General features: G+C 39.0%; 1 protein-coding gene across 9 annotated transcripts in view; it reads left to right on the top strand.

Annotated features, from left to right (window-relative positions):
* Positions 1-25874, top strand: part of LOC135112776 (uncharacterized) — a 50220-nt gene that overhangs the window by 14166 nt on the left and 10180 nt on the right. For 2 of the 9 annotated variants that reach the window (XM_064027572.1, XM_064027570.1), the window contains exons 5-10: positions 498-599; positions 4114-4325; positions 4949-5124; positions 6745-6868; positions 9251-9446; positions 24976-25099. In XM_064027572.1, coding sequence (XP_063883642.1) covers positions 498-599; positions 4114-4325; positions 4949-5124; positions 6745-6759 — 505 coding nt within the window. In that variant the 3' untranslated portion in view covers positions 6760-6868; positions 9251-9446; positions 24976-25099. Of the gene's footprint in view, positions 1-497; positions 600-4113; positions 4326-4948; positions 5125-6744; positions 6882-9250; positions 9447-11535; positions 11753-21113; positions 21544-24975; positions 25100-25874 lie in introns of those variants that run through there. The other 7 variants (XM_064027579.1, XM_064027578.1, XM_064027571.1 and 4 more) reach the window with 6 other exon arrangements.

Here is a 25874-nt window from a genome sequence, read left to right as displayed (position 1 = left end):
CACACACACACACACGTCATCACTCAGGCCTGCCAACCCTAGGACCTCAAGGCTGCCAACATTCTCAGCAACTCCCCCCGAACTGTCTGGTGGGATGTGTGTTTAATAAATCTGCATGGCCATTTTGTGGTTTGGAGTCTGGTGTTGGGATAACGTTTCAGAGGCTTACCTTCCAAATGTTTAATGAATTGGCCTTATGAGCTCAAAGAAGTAAAAAGAAATGGTGAAAAGAAGTGAATGTAAAAGTTGATGTTTATGATAAATATGATTATTGTTTATATATATATATATATATATATATATATATATATATATATATATATATATATATATATATATATATATATATATATATATATATATATATATATATATATATATATATATATATATATATATATATATATATATATATATATATATCTACTGAATATAATGTATTTATTTATTTGTTGAAACATTTACATATTCATTTGCTTATGTTATTTATTGTGCAGCCATCGAGCAAGAACACAGATGACTGGGGTGGGCAGTTCCTCCTCAGCTTGGTGGCCACAAGGGCAGGGCTTGCTGTCCATCACATCCACCCTCTCTTCCAGGTCAGTAGAGCACACACACACACACACACACACACACACACACGCTTTGGACAAACATAGTGGATGGCGGCACCCCAAAGGAAAGGGGATTTTTTAAGGTTTCACTGGAGAAGAAAGAGAACTGAATTATAGGTTGCAGTGTAGAAAGATTTTGTATATGGAGGAAATGATGGACAAGTTATTGGAGAGAGTAAAGACATTGGAGGCACACCAGGAGACAGGTATAGAGTTGGTGAATATTACAACAAAGTTGATTGAGATGGAAGATAGAAATGAAAAGTTGGAGGTGAAAAATGACTGTTTGAAGAAACATAAAGGAGAAAGTAGAAACTGTTCAGAAAGGAAATGAGGAAATGAAGGCAAGTGTAAAGGATGTGGAAATGAGGCAAAATAAGTAGATAAATGAATGTAAAGCTGAAGAAGAATCACCAAAGAAAATAATAGAACAACAAGAAAATGAGAAACAAACTTGAGGCAGAAAGTGGTAAATGTTATTAAAGAAGAGAAAAGTTAGTGAGAGACACTAGAAAAATATAAACAAGTAATTGTATTTGGTTTAAAGGAAGAAAAAATAGTAAGCAGAAATCAAAGAGAGGAAAAGGAAAAGAACCTGTTGAATAACTTACTGAAGGAAGTGACAGGTGAAGACAGTCAGGTAATAAACCAAGTGGGAGAGTTTCATAGAATTGGGAAATATGAAGAAGAAAATGAGACCCATAAGAATAAGGTTTGCAACACAGGTACAAACAGAAGACATAATAAATGGGTCTTGGAGGTTGTCTGGAGATGAAGAATATAAGAATGTATGGATAAAAAGAGATCTGGGTGAGACTGGAAGGTTGAAGCAAAAGGAGCTGGTAAATGAGGCTAAACAAAAAAATGAACAGTGAACAGAAGTTTTCTGGAGAGTAAGAGATATGAGAATAAAGAAATGGTAAATCAAACAGTAAGTAAAGTATGTTATACTAATGTAAATGGATTAATGTCAACAAATATGGAAATAAATGAGTTGTTAAACAGAATGCACCAGATGTTGTATTATGTGAGACAAAATGAAAAAAAAATGAATGGGAAACTCCTGACATTGGTGATGATAAATATGATTTATAGATGAGAAATAAAAGTGACAAGGGAGGAGGTGGAGTGATCATTCTGACTAAAAAATGTGTTAAAGTGAAGGTAATAAAAGGTGAAGATAAATCTGAAATTCTACAAGTTATGATTAAAAGTGGAAATGGAAGGATTATGTAGGAGTGTATGTGACACCTATGACCAATGCTTGGCGAAAAGAAGAGCATGAAGAGATGTTGGTAGATATGTTAAAAGGTCTTGAAAACAGGTGTGGTTCAGTGCAAGATGTGCAAGTGCAGAGAAAAAAAAGAGACAAAGCATGGATAAGAATGAAAATAAATCAAAACTCCAAAAAATATAGAAGCCTTTTAAGATAGCAAGAAATGAACATGTGAAAATAAGGAGAGAGGAAGAGAAAGGATATGAAAAGGATATAGTTGAAAAGTGCAGGGATGAACCAAAACTGTTCTACAAATTCATAAATGGAAAAATTTAACTAAAAGAAAAACTAGAAATGTTGAAGGATGGAAATTAAACATATGAAGACCCAAAATACATGAATGAATTACTAGATAAAAAGTTTCAACAAGTTTTCACAGAAAAATCAGAATTTAAAGAACCACAAGATGAGAAGACATAAAAGCAAATGTGGGGAATTACAGTAATCAAAGAAAAGTTTATAAAGTGAGGGAGGAACTGGAAGAGAGAAAAGCAAAAGGACCAGATGGAATATCAGGTTTCATTTTAAAAGAGTGCAGGAAACAATTAACTGAACCAGTATTTAACATAATAAAGTGCTCATTATCAAGTGGAAGAGTGCCTAAGGAATGGAAGAGAGCAGACAGTGCCAATTTATAAAAATGGAAAGAAAGAAGAACCACTAAACTGTAGACCAGTATCAATGACCAGCATAGTATGTAAGATCTGTGAAAAAGTGCTAGAAAAACATAATATTATAACAGAAAAACAATATGGCTTTAGACAAAAGCAATTATATATAAAAAATTTGATGAGCTTCTATTCAGGAGTGACTAATATAACACAGGAGAGAGATAAATGGGTAGATTGTGTGTATTTAGATATAAAAAAAAAGCTTTTGACAAAGTTCTCCACAGCAGGCTACTGTGGAAGCTAGAAGATCTAGGAGGATTAAATGGGAAAAAAAAAAAAAACTGGATGGAAAGTCATTTAAAGGGAAGAGAAATGAGAACAGTAGTAAAAGATATAAAATCAAAATGGAGAAAAACAGATAGTGGAGTACCACAGGGATCAGTGCTGGCACCAATACTTTTCCTGATCTACATAAATGATATGCCTGAAGGAGTAAAGAGTTACTTGAGTTTGTTTGCAGACAGTGCAAAGTTACAAAGACATATAAGAAACAACAAAGATTGAAATTTTACAAGAGAATTTGAATAGAATCTGGGACTGGAGAGTAAGAAATGGGAGATAAAATTTAATGTGAAAAAATGTCATGTAATGGAAATGGGAAAAAAAAGTGAAAAGAGACCAAAATGGACATATAAAATGGGAAGTGAAGAAATAATAAAAGTACAAGAAAAAAAAGATCTGTGAGTAATGATACAGGATAGTCAACAGTCAGAGAAGCTTGTAGAAAGGCTATTCAGAGATACATATAGAATGGTGAGAAATATTGGAACAGCATTCCACTACATGGATAAAGATATGATGAGAAAGATAATTACCACTATAATTAGACCAAAGCTGGAATATGTTGAATCAGTGTGGTCTCCCACAAGAAGAAACATGTCAAAAAACTAGAAAGAATACAAAGGATGGCAATGAAGATGGTTCCAGAACTGGAAGAATTAACATATGAAGACATGTTAAAGGAAATGAATCTGCTTACATTGGAACAAAAAAGAGAAAAGGAGACTTGATAATGATACATAAATTGTGGAATAGAGAGGAAGAAACTACTGCTTAAAGAAGTAGAAAATACCAGATACACACAAGGCCACAGCAAAAGACTAAGAAAAGGAAGATGCTTGAGTAACACAAAGAAATATAGTTTCCCACAGAGAAATATAGAAGTTTGGAACAAGCTAAGTGAGGAGGTAGTATTGGCAATGAGTGTGCACAACTTTAAGGAAAACTGGACAAGTGTAGATATGAAGATGAGACCACATGGGATTAGCTCAGGCCCTGTAAATTACAACTAGGTAAATACACACACACACACACACACACACACACACACACACACACACACACACACACACACACACACACACACACACACACACACACACACACACACACATTTGTGCCTTAAATCCATGCATTGATCTGTCATTTAATTTGAGCTGCATATTATGCCTTTTATTCTTCATCTAGTCCTAATACTGGTGAGCCCTTTGTATTCATCACTTTTGCCAGTCATTTCACAAACGTAATTCCAATTGATTCATTCCACACTCAGCATCCTGCACACTTCCACAGGAGCTGAGGAAACACGGGATTGGTGTGTCAGAGCACTCAGCAGACCTTCTTGTGAAACAATTGAGCCAGCCACTGCAGAAGGCAGTGAAGGACAACCTATCCCTTGTGCTGCAGCCTGCCCTGGATCAACCTCCTCAGCAGAGCATCTCAGAGCAGCTCCATCAGCAGCATCACAGCACCCTTCCCCACCCAGTAAGTCCCCACACCACTATTTATCTATCTACCAGGCTGGCAATCTTATATGGGGTGGCCCAGACAAAGCAACATACATTCACACACACTGGAAGAGAGCAGACATTGTTCCAATTTATAAAGGGGATGTTGGGAAGAGCCATTGAATTATAGACCAGTGCCCCTGACAAGTGTGGTTGCTAAGATTTGTGAAAGAATAATTAAAGATGGATAAAGTACCTAGAAGACAAGAACAGATTGACTGATAGGCAATTTGGTTTTAGAGAAGGAAGATCATGCATGACATATTTTATGTTTCTACTCGAGGGTGATGGATATAGTGCAAGAAAGAGATGGCTAGGCAGATGGAATTTATCTGGATCTACTAAAAGCATTTAATAAGGTACCACATAAGAGACTGCTATGGAAGATCAAAAACATTGAAGATCTAGATGGAGTGATTTTGAAGTGGATGGAGGGATTTTTTGAAGGACAGAGAAATGAGAATGGTAGAGATGGAAAGTCCTTGTGAGCAACAGTGATCAGTAAAGTTCCACAAGGGTCAGTACTGGCTCCAGTAATATTTGCAGTATATATTAATAATATGATAGAAGGAATAAACAGTTGTGTGAGTTTGTTTGCAGATGATGCCAAGTTACTTAGAAAGGTGGGAAGGGAAGAGGATTGCCAAGCACTGCAGCAGGATTTGAACAGACTACGGGAATGGAGTCATAGCTGGGAAATGGAATCCAACATCAGAAAATGCAGTGTAATGGAATTTGGGGAGAGTGAAAAGAGAAATGACAATGGAAAAGGACTTGTGAGTAACTGTATCCAATAATATATCACTAGAGAAACACATAAATAGGGTTATGGGTGAGGAACATAAAAGAAGCATTCAGATATGTAGATAAGGAAATGATGAAGAAACTGATTGTAACTATGATATGCCCAAGGTTGAAATATGCAGCAGTAGTATTGCTGCATATAAAAATGAATACAGTAAAATCCCTCTTATCCGGCATCAATGGGACCGCCGACATGCCGGATACTTGAATATTGCCGGATACTTGAATAGAAGTGAAATTATGTCCACAATCACCACCCAACACTCACGCATCTTACCATAACAAAGATCAGCTGATCTTAATCAGCAGCTGATCTGATCAGCTGCTTAAGTGTAAGCACAACACGCTTCCTCTTTTTTACAACTTTAGGCATGATGAAGGCATCAGGTGATAAACAGTGCACATGCGGGACTGAGTCACTGAGTAAACACAGTGCAGTGGGCTGCGAATGGCGCAAAGCAGTGCGCTCTGGTGTCGAAGGGACAAAGTATGCCTTGCGCGGGAATTTTAATCGATTTTATGAGTACACATTGATTTTTTATTGATTTTAAGGCTCGGGGAAAAATGTGCCGGATACTTGAAGCTGCCGGATACTCGAATGCTGGATAAGAGGGATTTTACTGTATAAAGAAATTGGAGAGGATTCAGAGGTCAGCAACAAAGTTGGTTCCAAGTCTTCAAGACTTATCATATGAAGAGAGATTGAGAAATTTGAATCTACAGATGCTGGAACAACAGATGTTGAGAGGAGACCTGATTGTGGTTTATAGGCTGATGAATGGATTAGAAAAAGTGGACCAGCAGGATTTGATAACATGGGATGTAAGAGATTCAAGAGGACATGGAAAGTTGAAAAGGCCATCTGTAGAAGTAGCTTTCCTCAAAGAATAGTAGAGATGTGGAATAGCTTAGAAAAAGATGTGGTTCATGCAAGGTCAATTCATGATTTCAAGGCTAAGTTGAATGATAGTAGATATAGAGATGGGACAGCACAAGCATAGCTCCTGTAACCATATACCACAACTGAGTAAGTACAACTAGGTAAATACATCATTCACACTCTTAGCCCCATCAGCCCCTGGTTGAAAGGTATAGTCTTGTGGACCACCCTACTATATTTCTATTTGTTATTTTGTATCATGGTCTCATTATGAAGGGACGGGTATACCAGTGTATGCTGATGGGTCTTGCTGTTGAAGTTTGTAGCCAGCTGTGCTATGCCTAAGCTCCTTGGGTGTAGTAGGGTTGTCCATGAGACTCCCTCCCAGGAGCCAATGGAACTATGAGTGTGAATGATGTGTGTACTGTATGAGTGTGTGGGTGTGGTGCTTTTGTTTGAGACCAGTCTGGAAGAGCGTGAATGATGTGTGTACTGTACGAGTGTGTGGGTGTGGTGCTATTGGCTGGGCCATTCAGTCTGGGATTGCTGCTCTGGTATATAGACAGATGGATAGATTTTTTCATCACAGTAAAATATTACTATTTTTGTCAGTAAACTAACAAACTGTACCTTTCTTACCTAATTGCATTTTTACAGGACTGAGTCATGCTCATAATATTCCATCCTTTAATTTGTTTTATTTATCTTTAAGGCGCAATATGAATGAGGGTGAGCTTGAGGGACACCTTGAGGAGCTGCGTGCAAAGGGTCCCTGTGCCGCCTGCTGCTCCTCCGTGCCTCCAGGAATGACAGCTGGGGTGCTGGAGCTCATGAGGGTGAGGTGCAGAGGTAGTGCTTGCTGGATTCAGACTCTTAGTATTAACCTCTCTGATCTGCTGATAATCTTACAATATCTTATTTAGTACTGGAACTGATGAGGATGAGCAGTAATGATGTTTGCTGGATTCAGGCTGTCAGTATTATTTTTTTTATCTACTAATAATTAAAAAAATAAATAAATACTGATAGAATTGAGAACTTACAACAGATAAAAACTTAGATGAAGTGGTAGGAAGTATAGTATATTGTTCAACTATTAACCAAAACCATGCATACATCACCTTACCTCTGAAGTCATGATGATCACAATGCACCAGGTGTAGTTAATTTCCCTTGACTGTCCAACCACTAAAACAACTCCATAGTAAAAACTTAAGGCATTGATAAACAGTATATTATTGAACTGTTAACTAAGACCATACCTGACCTTACCAATCAAGCCAAGATGATCACAATGGACCAGGTGTACTTTGGTTTATCTTGACTATCTGACCACTAAAGCAACTCCATAGGAAACTGAAGACATTGATAAGCCTTATATTACTTAACTATTAACTGGGGGTGATAGGAGGAAAAAATTAGGTATGTATCGTGGACTGAGATGTTACAAGGAATTGGTATAGAAAGGCTACTGGAAAACTCATAAACATTTTCATATTTTAATTAATAACCACTAATTATTTACATTTCTTACAAGTCAAAATTTCTCTCTCACATTCATCTTCAAATCATTCAAAGTTATTAGGTGTGACTTTATATCTCTTCAACATATTCATTGATAAACACAATCATGTTCAGTTAGAAAAAGACACATGATATCAGCATCACATCAGTTTCTGTAAACATTCCATATCTGAGTAAATCTTCATACACCATACAAACTGTGATATTAAACATAAAACATAAATTAAACATCCTTCTCCTTTAATAAGATCACTGATTTACAGACTGCATTATGCTTTCAAGGTCCACTTACTTTTGAATTATTCCATCCATCTTGACCCCTCTCTCTGGTCAGGCCCTCTCTGTTTCTGTGTTTGCTATTCTCTGCTACTGAATTATTCCACTGTTACATGCTGTAATATACAATCGTTTGGGACTGCCCATTTCTCTCAGAAAATTATCTTTATTTTCATAACATTTTACATATCTGCCATTCACATTGCTCATATATGCTTGTGATCCGCCCACAGGCGGTTTGAAGGCACAGTGTAAGTGAGCGTGGATATTTTTCTATAGGCTGACCTCCTTCCAGAGCCTCATGCCTCCTGGCTGACCTTGACACCTCCTGGCCTTGCACCTCCTGACCTACTTTCCCTTTCAAATCTTTTGTCTGCCTTGTCCCTACTATGATTACCATTAATCCCTCTTTGGCCCAGGCTGCCTTCCCAGGTTTTATGGCCGTCTGCCTGTTGTGGACTGCGTGGGTCCTGTGTCCATGTTTGTTTTTTCTCAGTTCTCTTGATATCAAGTGCTAATTACCTTCCCTTTCCTGGGTAGTATGACTGCTTGTTATCCTCCCTACTTCATTCATCTTTTTCATTTCTTCTTTGTTCTTACTTATTCTGTCTTCTCTTCTTTCTTCTTTCTTTTTGCTTGACAATACAATATATACTGTGGTGTGAGGTCACCACATATGTTTCATATAGGGACTACCACATGTAGGTCTGATGGCTTCTTGCAGCTTCCCTTATTTCCTTATGTTCTTAATTAAAGCTATATACAGGACCTTGCCAGTGAAGCCATAATGATTAGAATGGACCAGATGTAGCCATAGGTGGAGCGTTATCCCAATAAATTATTGCGATAATTTATCGCGATAATGATATCAAGTTACTGGTTATCTGATCATTATTTTTCCCATATTATTGATTCATTGGTATCACCTATATTTTTGGTTCCAGACTAGTGATGATCAAAAATTTTAGTTTTTGGAACATGTTGAAGTTTTAAACTTTCAAAATCAAATGTAGTTATTTTACGTAAAACAGTATTTTTCATTAGTGAAGAGACAGGATAAACATTGAATTTGAAATTTCTTGTAAGATTTTTCTGAGTTTTCTAAGATAAAGATAAAAATAAAGATTTGGATTTATCAATTTTCTTATTTAAAATATCAATATCTTTATCGTGAATATTGGAATTTTGGATTTATCAATTTATCGGTTATCACCCTATTGGGTGATAAATTTATTGCCAGTTATTGATTATCGGTTATTGCCAATAACATTATTGTTGTTGATTTATTGGTTATCGTGATGAATTTTTTCATTATTATGTCCAGCTATGGGTGTAGTTTGGTTGCTCTTTTCTGTCCAGCCACCAAAGCAACTTCATAGGAAACTAAAGCAGTCAAATTGGTTCCATTTCCCTTCCAGAGTGCCTCTAAGGATGGGCAGCAGCTGAGTGCTGGCATGTTGTCTGGTGTTCTCATGGCTTATGTAGACAACAACAACACCAAGGCTGCCCTGGACATGTATTCCCTGCTTGGCACCAAACACCCAAGCTTCAAGGTGGACTCTTACAAGGTGGTGGACCTTTGCACCCTCCTCACCCAGAGTTGCAAGGCTACAGGTGAGTGTGTGGCCCCAGGAGACTTGTCAAAGGAATTAACCCTTTTGCTGCTATTTGGCACATCTTTCCTTAATTTCTAACCACTCTGAGACATCTTTATTTGTTCTACAGCTACCTCCAAACATTGTACTGGTTGGAAATTGCAAAATCTATTCTTTTATTATCCCCTTCTTTCCTGTACATGCACTTTTCTTCTGCAGCCACCTCCAAGCATTGTTCTGGGTAGAAATTGCAAGATCTATTCTTTCATTTTCCCCTTTTCTTGTAGGTGCACTTTTCTTCTACAGTCACCTCCGAGCACTGTACTGGGTAGAAATTGCAAAATATATTCCTTTTAGCTTTTAGTGCTGTGAATTTTTAAGCCTGATGCATGTTGTAACTCTTCTTTCACTCCAGTAGAGTATCACATACTGTTTAGTGGAAACATGCCCACTGTTCCTGCCAAACAACAGGGGTCATTTTAAGATATTTTGAGTGTAGTGAGAGAAGATCATCTTCCTTCAGATGAAGTCTCCTATTGTAATCATGTTTTTACTGTTTGTTTCTGTTACTGTCTCTGGAATTTTCTTTATTCCCTCCCAAACAATTTTAAGTGCAATGAGAGCAAGCATACTTCTTTTCACATTAAGTCTCCCATCATAATTATATATTCACATGTTTGGTTCTCTTAGTACATGTATCTTCTCTGTGATCTCCTTCAAGTTAAGATTTCTTGAGGAGCATTTTCTTTGTGAACACTTGCTTTCCAAACAGAAATCCTTGTCAGAGTAAATTTTCTAGTTACAGATTCACCAAGACTATAGTCGCTGCACACTAAGCTGATGTAAGGTTAGGGTCCCCATCCGGGTGGCTGACTGGTGCACTCTTGCCACTTCCTCTAATATTTCTATTCAGGTGATTTTTAGTCACATTATCCGTCAGTCTTTTTCTAAGCTAATTCTCCAAAGTATCAACTTAAATAGAATAATATCAAGATGTTAAGCCTCAGAAAAATTATGGAAATAAACATTATTTACATCACTGAATCGCTGTGGGTGTTGACACTCCATGTATCCTGCAGGAGTCAATTAGCACACTAATGGAGGTCTTGCCACTTCCTCTGTTTTTCTTTGTTTAAGATCTTCATTAGCTTTATCAGTTAGCCATGCCCTAAGCTGATTTTAACAAATATCAGAAGGAAAACAATAATATTAATGTATTAGCCTTCAAAAAGTTATGGAAACAAGTAGACACGTGTCAGTGATTCCTCACACCATGGATAAAAATAACTTTGGAGAGGTCCCCTTTCTTTATGGTTATTGTGCAAAATGTAAAACAGACAAGATAAAGCAACAATGAAATGCTGCAAAGACTATTCTTTTCTAGTGTTTGCAGTAATTGTACTGATGTTGGTTAAACAGTTTCGTAATTTTATCCATAGCTTAAGGTATCACCGATACATATTTATTCCTTCCCACAGCTTAACTGAGGGACTAATACCTTGATATTATCATGACTTAATTTCTGATATTTAAAAAAAAAAAAAAAAAAAACATGCACTTCAGCTCTTTCTCCTGCTAGGTGTGTGATGCACTAACAGCCATGTGGATGTGATGAAATATTTATTTATTTTATTTTATTTTTTTAATTAAGCTTAGGGCAAGGCTGATTGATAATGTGACAGAGTTAGGGGAAGGGGCAAGAGTACACCAGTCAACTGCCCTGCCAGAAAGAGGTAAGGAAGCTAGGGACAAGGGCTCCATACCAGTCTGGCATTCACCAACCTGTTGAAGTTTGTGTTAATGGAACATGGTGTAAAGAAGCACCTATTTTACAGAATCTAGCTATAATGGTAGTTATAATGGTGTACAATGGTAGTTATTGTGTAGTTGTTTGTATTGATGTATAATGGCGGTTGTAGTGGTTTATGTGCAATTTGTTTGTGTGCTCATCTCATCCCATTCAAAGAAAGATTGATAGAAATATGATTATAGTTCTTTATAGGAAACTGTTTAATAATTTTATTCAGTATTTTCTACAGCACTGTGTGAAGAGAGGACATACATTTGGTGAGAAGGTGCTGAAATTACTGATAATGCATTATTTTCAGAGGCAAATGAGATCCTTCAGGAGTATATTATGAAGACTGATGGGAAAAATGTTAACACTAGACAGATACTGAGGAACTGCAGGAACTTGCTCTTGGCATCAGCCAGCACCAGCAGTCCTCAGGAGACAGACAAATTATTCAATCTGTTGCTGCAGGGGGGCCTGGTGGAGGCTGACACTGTGACTCTTGGCGTGCTGGTTAAGAGCAGACTCAACAGGTATGTAAGGCCACTTGCCTGAAAGAGAGAAAAAACAAATTTAAGCCTTTGATTGCTAAAGATAGTCTTATACTGCATGTTATTAATAACAGAGTAAACCTAGATAATATCATTATAGAAAACTACAGAATTATTCCTTTGCTATCAGTGGTGGCTTTCACAGTCATACTAGACTTGCATCACAACACTTTATTTAGCTAAAGGCAAACCTGTAATAGTTAAGGGATAAACTGATCAATTGGCCATTTCTTACTTGAAGAGGAAAATATTTACTAAGGTGACAGGAACTGATCAAATAGATGTATCTTAAAAGCAGCTAAAAGTTGAGTATGATGCCATTTAATGCCAATCAGCCCAGAATGTAGAGCAGAACAATTCAGAAAAGAACCTAAAAACTTCCCTTACAACTCGCTACATAAAAAGTGAAATGCTATGTAAGCATTATTGTGAAAAAGTGACTATGTTATTCTATTAGGTGACTGTGGAGAGTTCCTTGTGGTTCATAAACATCCTGTGGGGAACATCCTGTGGGTCTGTGGGCTGTGGTGAGAGAGAGAGAGAGAGAGAGAGAGAGAGAGAGAGAGAGAAAGTGTTTATAAACTTGTGAAAAGACTGGGTTATGCCTCTGGGTTATTCCCAAGAGGCAGTCATGATGCAGTACATAAGACTTATATGACAATAGGTTGTTATACATATATACATACATAGGAAATTGATGAGTAAAAGTTAATAGGAATACACTTAAATAATTATTAACATGAGCATTTAAAATAGTGTAGTAGTAGGGTAGTGTGTACATGCAGTGTTCATATTAGTATACAGCACAGAACTGGGGTTGTGTGCTCAACACTTCAGGGATTATTGTTAGAAAGTGTTTGACTAGGTCACACAAGGTAGGGGAGGGTACAGGGCACTGTTGCCTGTGCACTGACCTGCAGATGATGTTCAAGTGTGTGCCCCTCGGGAGCTGCACAGAGGTGGCAGCATTTGTCTTCTTCTGAGGTGGCAAGAGTGAGGTGCCACTCATAAGGGTAGCTCAGCCAGATCCTGGACCTTACCACTTCACACTGCTGATTGTGGTGACGGGGTGGGACTGGACTGTTTGTTGCCATGGTGTTAAGCCATTGGATGCTTGTGCTGCTGTGGCCACCCTTGACTTCCTGCTGCAGTCTACTCTCTACTTGTTGTTTCACCTTGCATTGCAATTGTAGTAAGGTGCTGGGGATGGTGTGGGTTACTGCTTCACTAGCAAGCCTGCTTGGCCAGAGTGTCTGCCTCCTTGTTGCCCTGGATGCCGACATGTGACATGACCCGAGTCATGGTGATGGTCCTGCCTGTGTTGTGTAGCACTTGAGTCATAGTGTAGATGGCACATGTCAGGTGTATGTTGTCACAATGTTCTTTGTTGAGTGTGGATATGGCACTCATGGAGTCTGTAATGATGAGTGTGTTGAGGTTGTGTGGTGTGTAGGCATGTTCAAGCACTATATTGATAGCTGCTAATTCAGCTTGGGTTGAGGAGGAGAAGTCTCTCACACTGTCAGCAACAGCAGCAGCTGCCAGGCCATCACTGTCACCACCACCTCTGCCTTCCCCCCCTGCACACAAAGGCTACATCCCATTTGTCACCAATGGGATCTACAGAACCGTTGGTGTAATAGATGACAGTGTGTGGGGCCCAGGCTCCATAGATGCTGTGTAGGCCTTCCTGTCACAGTTCTGATATTACACAAAGCTGCTTTTTTTGCCACAGCAGACAGAGGACTATTCTGAGAGGGGAGGGCACCCAGATGGGTCATCTAGGACTCCCATGAGATGCCAAACATGTTCATGGTGTGCACAGTCTTGTTGAACCACTTGTTCACACTACATCCTCTCACAATGAATGGAGAGCAGGGCATGCACATGGTCATAGTGGTCATTGAGGATGGCTGTTTTGAGAATGTACTTGACTCTGTCTGCCAGTGAGGTCACATGCGTTTCTGTCCTGAGGTTTGCAGCTTTGGTTTGGAGGAGGAGGAGGAGGAGGAGGTAGTGGTGGTGATGGTGATGGGGGAAGTAGTGGTGATGATTGGTGCATAGTTAGTTTCATCTCTCTCTCTCTCTCTCTCTCTCTCTCTCTCTCTCTCTCTCTCTCTCTCTCTCTCTCTCTCTCTCTCTCTCTCTCTCTCTCTCTCTCTCTCTCTCTCTCTCTCTCTCTCTCTCTCTCTCTCTCTCTCTCTCTCTCTCTCTCTCTCTCTCTCTCTCTCTCTCTCTCTCTCTCTCTCTCTCTCTCTCTCTCTCTCTCTCTCTCTCTCTCTCTCTCTCTCTCTCTCTCTCTCTCTCTCTCTCTCTCTCTCTCTCTGGCAATCACGAGTACAGCACGTGATAACACACACACACGACAGGAATTGAACAGTGTAGAAATTGATGACAGTGATAATGATGGTGTGAGAGAGAGAGAGAGAGAGGAGAGAGAGAGAGGAGAGAGAGAGAGAGGAGAGAGAGAGAGAGAGAGAGAGAGAACCACTGGAAACACACAGGCTGCCTCCCCACCTCCCCCTTCACTGTTCTCCCTGTCACTCAGGTGTCCTCAGGTGGTTAAGCTACTGCACCATCACCATCATCACCGTCAGTATCATAGTACCATACCCTCCGATCACGACCAGCACCATTATCACCATCGCGACCACTACCATCATCATTACAAAGTACTGTCATCACCATCACTCGCAGTCATCATCAGCCTCACCACCTCGGCGGTAGTATATCAAATGATGAGCTGTAGATGAGAGGCGGGAGGAGGCGGCGAGTGAGTCACGCTGTGGGCTGCTTTCTTCCTGCAGGGGTGGTGGTGGTGGTGGTGGCGGCAGTGGTGATGGGTTGCGTGGCCACCCAGCAGTGTTGGAAGTATGGATACGAAAGTATCCTTTGGATACTTTTTGATGTTACTGGTATGTTTTTACGATGATGAGAAAAGGATACGAAATTTTATGAATGGCCAAAAATGGATACATTTTGCTACTTTTTATAGAGAATTGGATACTTTTCAATATCCACTTTATTATTTATTATTTTTGGCAAAATGTGGTTTGTTAATTTACCCTTATTTTCTAGTAATATATTAACCACTTCATAAGTGTGGACAATGGGGAGTTAAATCAGTAAACACGTCATGGGCTTGTTGACTCGTTCTGTTCACGTTCGAGAGTTGGGACCCGAACGTCCAGCTCCAGCCTAAGTGGTAAACTCAGTGTCTGACTGACTCTGTTTCTGAGGAGGTTAATTACACTGCTTGTGTCAGACAAATGGAATGTCTCTCTTACGCTGGCTTCAGAAAGGTAATAGTAAGATTAATTAAAGTTTGTGATAAGGTATATGAGTAGCTAACAATAACATATCGTATCATGGTTACTGTTGCTTTTATTTATTTTTTCTTCAATAGTTTTCATTTTTATGCAGACGTTAAGTTGCATATCATAAGTGTGTACAATTAATATACTAGTTACATATATTATATAGTATTATTAAATGATTCAGGGAGGAAGGATGATGGTGAAAATAGGTGCACGGACAAACCCTCTGTCTCAGACTCTGATAATCCTGAAGCTGATCCAGATGACCCACTGGCACAACCATCATCCTCTATTAAAATGAGCGATGTAGGTGAAGAAGCTCCATCATCCACTCTTGGGTCTAGTGGTATTTCTGGTTAGTTAATTTACCCGTATTTTCCAGTAATTCTTTAACCCTTTCCTTCCGGCGCTTAAATTATTTTCCCGTTTTGTATGACGGCTAAAAATGGTAAACCTAGAAATTGTCAGAAAATTGTTTGAATACTGATAATTATTTTCTCTGTTATTCTGAATACAATGATATACTTTGTAGCTCGATGTGACCTCTGAAAGTTGAGTTTATGCCTTATAAAGGATTCCTCCTCCTCCCACTGTGTGATCCGTCATCCAGAAACAGCCCGGAGAGCGATGACGCTGCGCACACACACACACACTCTCTCTCTCTCTCTCTCTCTCTCTCTCTCTCTCTCTCTCTCTCTCTCTCTCTCTCTCTCTCTCTCTCTCTCTCTCTCTCTCTCTCTCTCTCTCTCTCTCTCTCTCTCTCTCTCTCTCTCTCTCTCTCTCTCTCTCTCTCTCTCTCTCTCTCTCTCTCTCTCTCTCTCTCTCTCTCTCTCTCTCTCTCTCTCTCTCTCTCTCTCTCTCTCTCTCTCTCTCTCTCTCTCTCTCTCTCTCATATCTTGGAGGGGAAATTGTACACTTCCAGTGAGAGAGAGAGAGAGAGAGAGAGAGATTTCATCCCTTTTCACATCAAGTTTCAGGCAAATAACATCTCTCTCTCTCTCTCTCTCTCTCTCTCTCTCTCTCTCTCTCTCTCTCTCTCTCTCTCTCTCTCTCTCTCTCTCTCTCTCTCTCTCTCTCTCTCTCTCTCTCTCTCTCTCTCTCTCTCTACTCTCTCTCTCTCTCTCTCTCTCTCTCTCTCTCTCTCTCTCTGACAAGTTACCTTCTACCATTTTATTATAAAATCGAAGATAATGAAAAAAATTAACATGAAAGAATGATAGGTATCATCTCTCTGTTCTGATAAAACAGGTGGATCCTGTAAATAATTTTCCGAGTCCTCACTAATGTCTTCGCTTTCTTCAGCTTCTTCTAAATATTCACTGTCGCTGTCTTCAAACTCAGAAGCACTGCTAAATACATATGTTGTGTCCTGCTCCATGGTGAGTTATGATCTGAGATCCTTGGCTCTTATCAGGATGTCTCTTCACACTTATCATGGTGCTTTCCACCCGGCGAGTGCTTTCCACCCGGCGGGTCGCTGGGGTTGCCAAGTGTCGCCCAGAGAAAGGGAAAATAGCTTAGTTACCGCTAAATTTCCAGAGCTAGTGACAACACTACATGTGGAAACATGCCAGACACTTCCACTCACACCATCTGACTCGAGAAACCGCGCTTAGACCTCAAAATTGAGGCGCGAAAATTCTTGATTACCGGTATGATCGCTGTCGCTACGGACGCATGGATGCAATTGTATATATACGATTGCCGGAAGGAAAGGGTTAAAACAATTAATTGTCTGAAACAAGCAAAATTAAGAAATTTTGAACTTTCGTCTATTACAGAAACCCATCCGATAACGTGAGAAATAGGTTCTAGGGGAGCTGTAGATGAAGAGGTACTATACTGTACATGCTTAACACTCAGTCACTCTTAATTCAGGTAGGACTGAAGAAGGTGCTGTTGAGTTCGAGGAATCTGTCAGAGAGGTTGAAGCTGATACTCTTCTAATTGAGGATTCGGATGAATCAGAAACAGATGACAGTCAGTCACCAGCTACTGAGAAGTCAACCTCTCGTAAGCGTGTGTCAAACCCTAGTTCATCCAAAAAGTCAACACCTCCGGAAAAGAGGATAAGGAAATATGCTATGAAGTGGTCAGAAGATCCTAAGCTTGCATGTTTCTCCAGGTATGAAGGAGATAGAGAAGAAATGAAAGGAAAAGCATTTTGTAATATTTGCGCTAAATTAATTGAAGGGACAGTTTCTCATATGCATAGGCATCTGAAAACTAAATATCATACAAACAGAGCAAAGTCTGTGAAATCCCCTTCTGTACCATCTCTATTTGAAAAGAAAAATCTACCTGCAAGGGATGCAGAAAAACTCAGACTAATGTTACTCAAATTTCTTTGTGAACACAATATTTCTTTTAATGTCATGGACCATCTAATGAAAGTTTTGAAACATGGAGCCACTGATTCTCAAATTATAAAATCTGTAAGGTGTGGAAAACAAACTTCACGAGAAATAGTAGTGAAATGTATAGGCAATGAAAGCTTGAAGGAAATTGTAGCATGCTTAAAGGCACACAAATATTCCATAATTGTAGATGAGAGCACTGATGTATCCACTACAAAGCAGTTAGCCATTGTTGTCAGAGTAGTGAACACTCAGCAGTGTACAGTTGAAGACAAATTTTTACAATTGCTAGATGTAGAAGATTCCAGTGCTGAAGGCCTGTTTCACCTATTGAGTACTTTTTTTGATGAAAATGGCATTCCATTTGAAAATATGCTTGGATTTGCTGCTGACAATGCGTCAGTCATGATGGGGAGTATGAGTGGTTTAAAGGCAAAATTGCTGGATAGAGTCCCTCATTTGTTTGTAATTGGATGTATTTGCCATTCATTAAATCTCTGTTCCTCTGCAGCCTGTCTTAAGCTTCCAAGTTCTGTAGAAACATTGTGTAAAGATATACATAATTTCATTAATCACAGCCCTAAGAGACTGTGGAAGTTTAAGGAATTTCAACAATTTGTTAGAGTTGATGTACACAGACTTCTAAATACTAGTCAAACAAGATGGCTTTCTCTAGAATCAGTTGTTAACAGAACACTAGAACAATGGTCAGCACTAATTCTTTTCTTTCAGTCAGAAGCCTTGGAATCTCAAGTACAGTCTGCAGTGCATATACTGAATGCCTTGAACAATCCTCTGTTCAAAATGTACTTTACTTTCCGTGGGTATATTCTGCCCATTATCAATAAGATGAACAGAGAATTTCAAAGTGAATCAGTCATGATACACACTGCATATTCTAACATCTGTGCCTTTTATAGGACTATTCTGAGCAATTATATAAAGAAAGACATACTAAAATCAAAGTCAGTCTCGTTCTTGTCTGTGACCAGTCCGTCCGCTCCCCGAGTCCCCGTCCCATAGTCTCGTAGTCGTCAGTCAGTCGTCAGTCTCGCGTGTCACAACGCAGGACAGGATTTTCAGTTTTCGTTAAAAATGTCTGAAGAGAAAGGAAAGGAGAGAGAGGAGGCATGTGGTGCAGTGCCGAAAAAAGCGAGACGGAAACAGAAATATAGGCCTGAGTGGGAAAAACAGTTTCCGTGGGTGGGGCCTGCAAAGAAGGATGCTTGTAAGGCCATGTGCCTTATTTGCAGTGTTGAAATAACCGCCCAGGTCACAACTCTGAAGTTGCACGAAAACACTGCAAAGCACAAGAAAATGTGTGCGCCATCCTCATCCAAAATACTTATGGAGTCATTTACAAGTGCACGTGGTGATAATGAAACTAGTAAAAGTGATTCTGTTAAGGCTGCTGAAATAAGGCTTACTGCATTTATGGTGGAACACAATATAAGTTTCCGTGTGGCCGATCATCTGTGTGAAGTCCTGAAAGGTTACTTCTCTGACTCTGCTATTGCAAAGAAATTGAAAATGAAAAGAATAAAATGTCAAAGAGTGTGTGGTAATGTTATGGCACACTCTCACAAACAAGAGCTCATTAACATCTTGAAGCAGAACAAGTTCAGCATTCTTGTGGATGAATCCACAGATATATCGGTCTCTCAGAATTTATGCATCATGGTAAGAGTGGTTGAAGGAAATGCTGTTGTCACCAAATTTTGGGATTTAGTGCCATTATTTAGTAGTGATCCTAGTAAAGGTAATGAAGGTGCTACAGCTGCCAGGTTGTTTTCAGAGATAATGAAAACATTTACTGAAAGTGGTATACCTACTTCTAATATCATTGGCTTTGGTTCTGATGGATGCAGCACTATGATGGGGCCTAATAACTCTGTGAGTAGCAGGTTAAAGGAACTTTGCCCAGGAATCTTTATTATGAAATGTGTGTGCCATTCTGCCCATATATGTGCCTCTGAAGCATGCAAACAATTACCTGATGCTATTGAACAACTAGCTCATGATGTCCACAACACATTTAAGAACTCTTCAAAACGATTGGCACAATTTGTAGAATTTCAAGAGTTTGCTGGGGTTCAAAAGCTTAGGATTTTATTGCCATCAAGAACGCGCTGGCTTTCCTACACGGCTGTTGTGAAAAGGATGCTTGAGCAGTGGGGCCCTCTTCAGATGTTCTTTACTGAATTAAATTTTCAACAGACGAAAACTTGTGGTTGCACAGTTGGAAGTGCTTATGAACAACTGCACAATCCATTTACCAGGCTTTACTACTGCTTCCTTTCTTCAGTATTACCAAAGTTTACTCAGCTGAACCTTTTATTTCAAAGTGAAAGAGTGGTCATAACTGAATTGCACAGACAAGTTTGTAATTTATATAAAGAATTGCTACTGATGTACATGAACCATGAATACATTGTGAAAACCATGCTTTCAAAAGTTGATCCAAGATATCAACGTGAGTTCCTGATGCTAGAGCAGGTGTATTTGGGTGCATCTGTCTTAAAAACAATAACAGACAATCCAGAATTAAGCAAGCAAAAAAGGGAAATGTATGAGTTTCGCTTCCACTGCAGATTATTTTTGATAGTAGCAGCAGAACAGATCAGGAAGAGATTTAATTTCGGAGATGAAGTCCTTTCAAGAATGCATATGCTGGAGCCAGCCAGTGTTCTAGGCATCCAGGGCAAAGTGCAAGAGCAAAGTTTGGTGCCCCTCGCGACACACCTTCCCCGAATCATTGCCCAGGATGATTCTACCCTCCAGCAACTGGAGGATGAGTGGAAGAGGCTTGCCGGCGTAGAAGATCTGCCTGAATCCATTACCAACATGGCGAAAAAAGTGGACAAAAGCAATTACAACCAGCCTGATAAATTTTGGTGTGCCATGAAAACTCTGGAGGATAGTGATGGAAACCCCAAGTTTAAGCTTGTTTCAGACTTTTCACTAGGATGTTTTTCTTTGCCTCATGCTAATGCTGACTGTGAGCGCTGCTTCTCTAGTGTAAACCGTGTGAAAACAAAAGACAGAAATAAGCTAATAACAGAAACCGTAAGAGACATCATCCTAGCGAAGCAGTGTGTTGCTTCCACATCCAGCAGTGACTGTACGACCTTCAAGCCATCAAAGTCAGTGATAAAAAACATGACATCAAGAGTGCTATATTCCTCCAATGAAGAGAGTGCCGGGGCTGCTGACGACGTGCCGGATGTATATATAGAAGAACAAGACCAGTAATCTACATAGTAAATAAAAAACTTAACGAAGTGTCCTGTAGTTTTTCTCTAATTATTAATGATATGTATTTAGGAAAGTGTTTTGTTTGTTAAGGGCATTGTTGTTTTTTTCATTACACACACTCTCTCTCTCTCTCTCTCTCTCTCTCTCTCTCTCTCTCTCTCTCTCTCTCTCTCTCTCTCTCTCTCTCTCTCTCTCTCTCTCTCTCTCTCTCTCTCTCTCTCTCTCTCTCTCTCTCTCTCTCTCTCTATATATATATATATATATAAAACCTAAATTCTGCTGTATTTGGAAAGTGGCAGTTTTGCATAATATTTGGAATAATTACATATGTACGATAATTTTACCAGAAGTACAATAATTTCAACCTGTGTAGTACGATAATATGGCCAAAACAATCTGGCAACGCTGGGTCAGACTGCAGCTGTGGGACGCAGGGTGGACCGAGGCGTGAGCTGCCGTGGATGCCTCGTCTCACGACGCCCGTGCAGCCTCTGCCCTTCTGCTGGTGTATGATGTGACTAGGGAAGACACCTATGAGAGCGTCAGGACGTGGTGGATGTCTGTTCAGTGACACAAGTTTGCTTTTTGCCACAGATATAAAGGCTTGAATTATGAAACGCATTTGCAGGACTTTTCAAAGGTCACAGCCGTATTCTGAAACTTCTTTCCCACCCAAACTAGTTTCAAAAGGCTTTACCTAGTTGAAAATACACAGATTTTCAAGTGTTTATACAGTTCTTGTGACAGATCAACAAGGTTCTTATATATTTAAGAGGAGAAAATTTTGTAAATCTGCCTAATTACACTGTAACAAAATTTTACTTTTGTCTTATTCTTGGCCTCAAACCATAATTTTCTAGTTATTTCCATCTAAACAAAAAAGAAAAAAAATTTTTTGAACCTAAAAATTTGCTTTTGTGTTTAGAACAACGAATTTACATTTTTGTCATATTTCATTATAGTATGAGTTACTGTTGGTTTTCATGTCAGGTAAAGACCTTTGCAAAATCTCAATTGTTTATCCAATTGCTTTTGAAATGTTGCAAATAAGTTAAAACTGGAAAAAAAAATATAAAGTGTTCTACAGATTTTAAAAAATTTTAATAAGGTAATTCTTGAACTAATCAGATCTAGCAAGAAATTTCTCATATTCAGAAGAATTTACTTACATTTTAGAAATCTCAAATCTTGAATGTTCTATCAGACACTTTTAGAAGTTTCTAGAACATTCAATTCAATGCTATTCAATGTAAACATTTCCAGAATATTCTAGAACTTTCTAGAATACAGTAGATATATGTAGAAGCATCAACGATTTTCTAGAATCTATAAGAATTTTCTAGAATGATTCAGAATATTCTAAAATAGGTTCAAGAATATTCTAGAAAGATTGAGAACATTCTGAAACACATTCTAGAAAGACTAAGAATTTTCTATAGTACTGTTTGACAATATAAAAGTAGGGGCTTGCAGACCACCAATCAGTTCTGCTTTATGCTGCCTGAGAAGACACATCACAAAAGGAAATGGCATCAAGAGGCTGCAATCATTCTCCAGATGCATTCTGCTACATATGTGGTCAATTCATCAAGACAAGAGCAAAGAAGTTCTCTGTGACAGTATCTGGAAAAAATTGTGAAGCTTACAAAGCTTATTTTGCTGTGCCAATTGGAGACCAAAAACAAGACTTGGGCACCTCATTTTGCTTGTGAGCATTGTAATATAACACTAGAAGGTAAAATAGCTGTTAGTTTTTCAAGAGTAAAATCCAATTAAGAATTAATAATAAAAATAGAATAAGTTTAGCAGAAGCTCATACTGTTGTTCTTTTACAGGATGGTATAGAGGAGAAAACAGAGCCATGAAATTTGATATTCCTAGAATATGGTATGAACCTACTGATCACTCAACTGACTGCTTTTTCTACATGGTGAATCCTTCCAAATGCTGATCTGGGAAAAATGCACCTGCTGTTTTTTATCAAGACAGTCCATCTTCCGTTGCACCAGTACCAAACAGTGCTGATCTTCCTGTACCAGCTCCTCCAGAAAGAAGTGAACTATCAGAAGAAAGCAGCAAGTCAGATGGACTAAACAGAGAGGAAGCTGTGACATCAGAGATACAGTTGTAGTTGAGAGGAATCCTTACTACCCAAACCAAAAAGACCTCAATGACCTCATCAGAGATCTTGGTTTGGCAAAGTCAAATTGTGAGCTTTTGATTTCAAGGGTGAAGGAATGTGATTTACTTGATGACAGTGTGAAAGTGACCAGCCAAGTAAAACGTCACAAACATTTCTCCAGTAAAGCATTTCCAGCAAAAGAGGACAGGGTATGCTACTGCAATGATGCATCAAGCTTGTTTGATGCTATTGGAATTGCTTGCAATGCAGATGAATGAAGACTCTTCATTGGCAGCTCCTCTAAAAACCTGAAAGCTGTACTTCTACACAATGAAAACAAGTATCCATCTCCACCTCTTGCTCATTCTGTGCATTTTAAAGAGGACTACAGCAGTGTAAAGCTTCTACTGGAAACTGAACTACAACAAGTATGGCAGGGAAGTTATTGGAGACTTCAAGATGGCTTTCTTGATGGGACTACAAGGAGTTTTACCAAGAATCCCTGTTTTCTTTGCCTTAGGGAAAGTAGAGACAGAGCAGCACATTACCAGAGAAAGCACTGGCCTCCAAGGACTGAACACTGCAGTGGAAGCACACAGTATCAAACATGAGCCATTGGTGAATCCTCAAAAGGTTTTGTTTCCTCCTCTACACATCAAATTGGGTCTCATGAAACAGTTTGTTACAACTCTTGACAAGGAGTCTGCCGCCTTCAAATATCTTCAAGACTTCTTTCCTAAGCTTTCAGAGGCAAAGGTGAAAGCTGGTATCTTCATTGGACCACAGATAAGGAAAATTATGGAGTGTTCAGAATTTCTACTGAATCTCACAGAAAAGGAGAAGAAAGCTTTCATTGCTGTAGTACAGGTCTTTCTTGGCAATAACAAGGCTGGTTGAAGCTTTAGTAAAAAACTATGGTGAGGTGGGCTGCAGAATTTCCTTGAAGGTCCATATCCTAGATGCTCACCTCAACAACTTCAAGAAGAATATGGGAGCATATTCAGAGGAACAAGGGGAGTGCTTCCACCAAGATATAATGAACTTTGAACAGAGATATCAGGGATCCTTCAATGAAAACATGATGGGAGACTACATTTGGGGGCTCATATGTGAAAGTGATTTGTTGTATTCACGCAAAAAAAAAAAAAAAATAAATAAATAAATAAATAAAAAATAAATAAATAAATAAATAAATCCTAAAAAAAAAATGTTTCAGAAGTTTTAGAATAAATTTTTGTCATTTGATTTTTTTTTTTTTTTGTTTGCTGTCCAAAAATGTGAAAATGGTGAAATTTAGCTATTTTAGGGCAGAAAATCATTCTAAAAGCCACACAAGCAAAGTTTAACAGGAATAATGGACATTTTCTATTGTTTTGCAATGAAAAGAGTTGGAAAATAACACTTGCTTGTCCAAGACCAAAATCGTGTTACATAGTGTTGTTATCTCTGCAGTCTTAGAAAATAATTGTGGTGAGCAAAACGTTTCAGAATATGGGTCTTTTCAGTCAGGTCAGGTTTATCTTTGTTAAACAATCATTAAATCACTGCATAACACTTTTTTTCTCTTTATACTAGCTAGTGTACTTCAGTGGCGCAGTAGCTTTACATTACACCTTCCTCTTATTTTATACTGTATTATTTTTTTTTTTTTAGTGTAATGTGAATCCAAAGAACCTAGCAAGAACCTAAATATTTGTTACTGTTTTAAATCTTTTGTAATCTATTGTGATGCCTTTAAAGATACATGAAGGCGCTGTTCTAAACTAATGGAAATTTATCTCACTAGGCTGCAGAGAGTGAAATTGGCTGGATGTTGCACAGATCGGGTTGTTATAATGGTTCTTGGGGACAACTGTCACTTTCAACGTGATGATCGGCAGGGGAGAGAGAGAGAGAGAGAGAGATTTAATTAACTCCTTTTCCATCCTCTTTCCTTGATTCCTTTCCACTAGTCCGTCTTTCTCTTCCTTATTTCATATTCTATTTTTTTTATTTTCCATCCATTTCTTATCCCTCTTACTCCCTTTCTTTCATACTTCTTGCATCTCTAACCTCTAATTTAATTTTTTTCTTCCCTTTCCTTTCTCCTTCACTTTCAATTCCATATCAGAAGTTGATAAATTTTAAAAATTTTTTTCATCCATTACTTGCTAGGTGATGGGAGCGAGGCAAGGAGCTGGGGCGGGAAGGACGCGTGGCGATCTTAGAGGTCTCCTCTGTCACCACCGCCAATCTGGAGACGACCCTCAAGTCTGTGGCTCGCGCTGTGCTGGCTAAGGTTAGAAGTTAGAACTAGATACACCAATAGGTTTTTTTTTTTTTTCATGTAGGAGGGACACCGACCAAGGGCAATAAAAATCCAGTAAAAGGAAATGCCCACTGTGATGGCGGCTCCCCAATAGGGTACAAAGCAGTAGTCAAAATTTGAAGGATAAGTGTCTTGAAACCTCCCTCTTGAAGGAGTTCAGGTGGAAGTTCAGAGTGGAAATACAAAAGCAGGCAGGGAGTTCCAGAGTTTACCAGAGAAAGGGACGAATGATTCAGAATAATGGTTAACTCATCCATTAGAGAGGTGGACAGAATAGAGGTGAGAGAAAGAAGAAAGTCTTGTACAGTGAGGCTGCGGGAGGAGGGAAGGCATGCAGTAAACAAGATGAGAAGAGCAGTTAGCATAACGGTATAAGATAGCAAGAGATGCAACATTGCGGCGATGATAAAGAGGCTGAGGACAGTCATTTAGAGGAGAGTACTTGATGAGACGAAAAGATTTTGATTCCACCTTGTCTAGAAGAGCGGTATGAGTGGAACGCCCCCGCCCCACCAAAGACATGTGAAGCATACTCCATGCATGGACGGATAAGGTCCTTGTACAGACTTAGAAGCTGGAAGGGTGAGAAAAACCGGCGGAGACGTCTCAGAACTCGTAACTTCATAGAAGCTGTTTCAACTAGAGATGAGATGTGAAGGTTCCAGTTTAGATTATAAGAAAAAGACAGACTGAGAATGTTCAGTGTGGAAAAGGAGGGCAGTTAAGTGGATAGTTGTCTGGAAGG

The sequence above is a fragment of the Scylla paramamosain genome, chromosome 24 (genome assembly GCF_035594125.1).
Source record: "Scylla paramamosain isolate STU-SP2022 chromosome 24, ASM3559412v1, whole genome shotgun sequence".
Lineage (NCBI taxonomy): Eukaryota > Metazoa > Arthropoda > Malacostraca > Decapoda > Portunidae > Scylla > Scylla paramamosain.
This window is presented reverse-complemented; position numbering and strand designations above follow the sequence as displayed.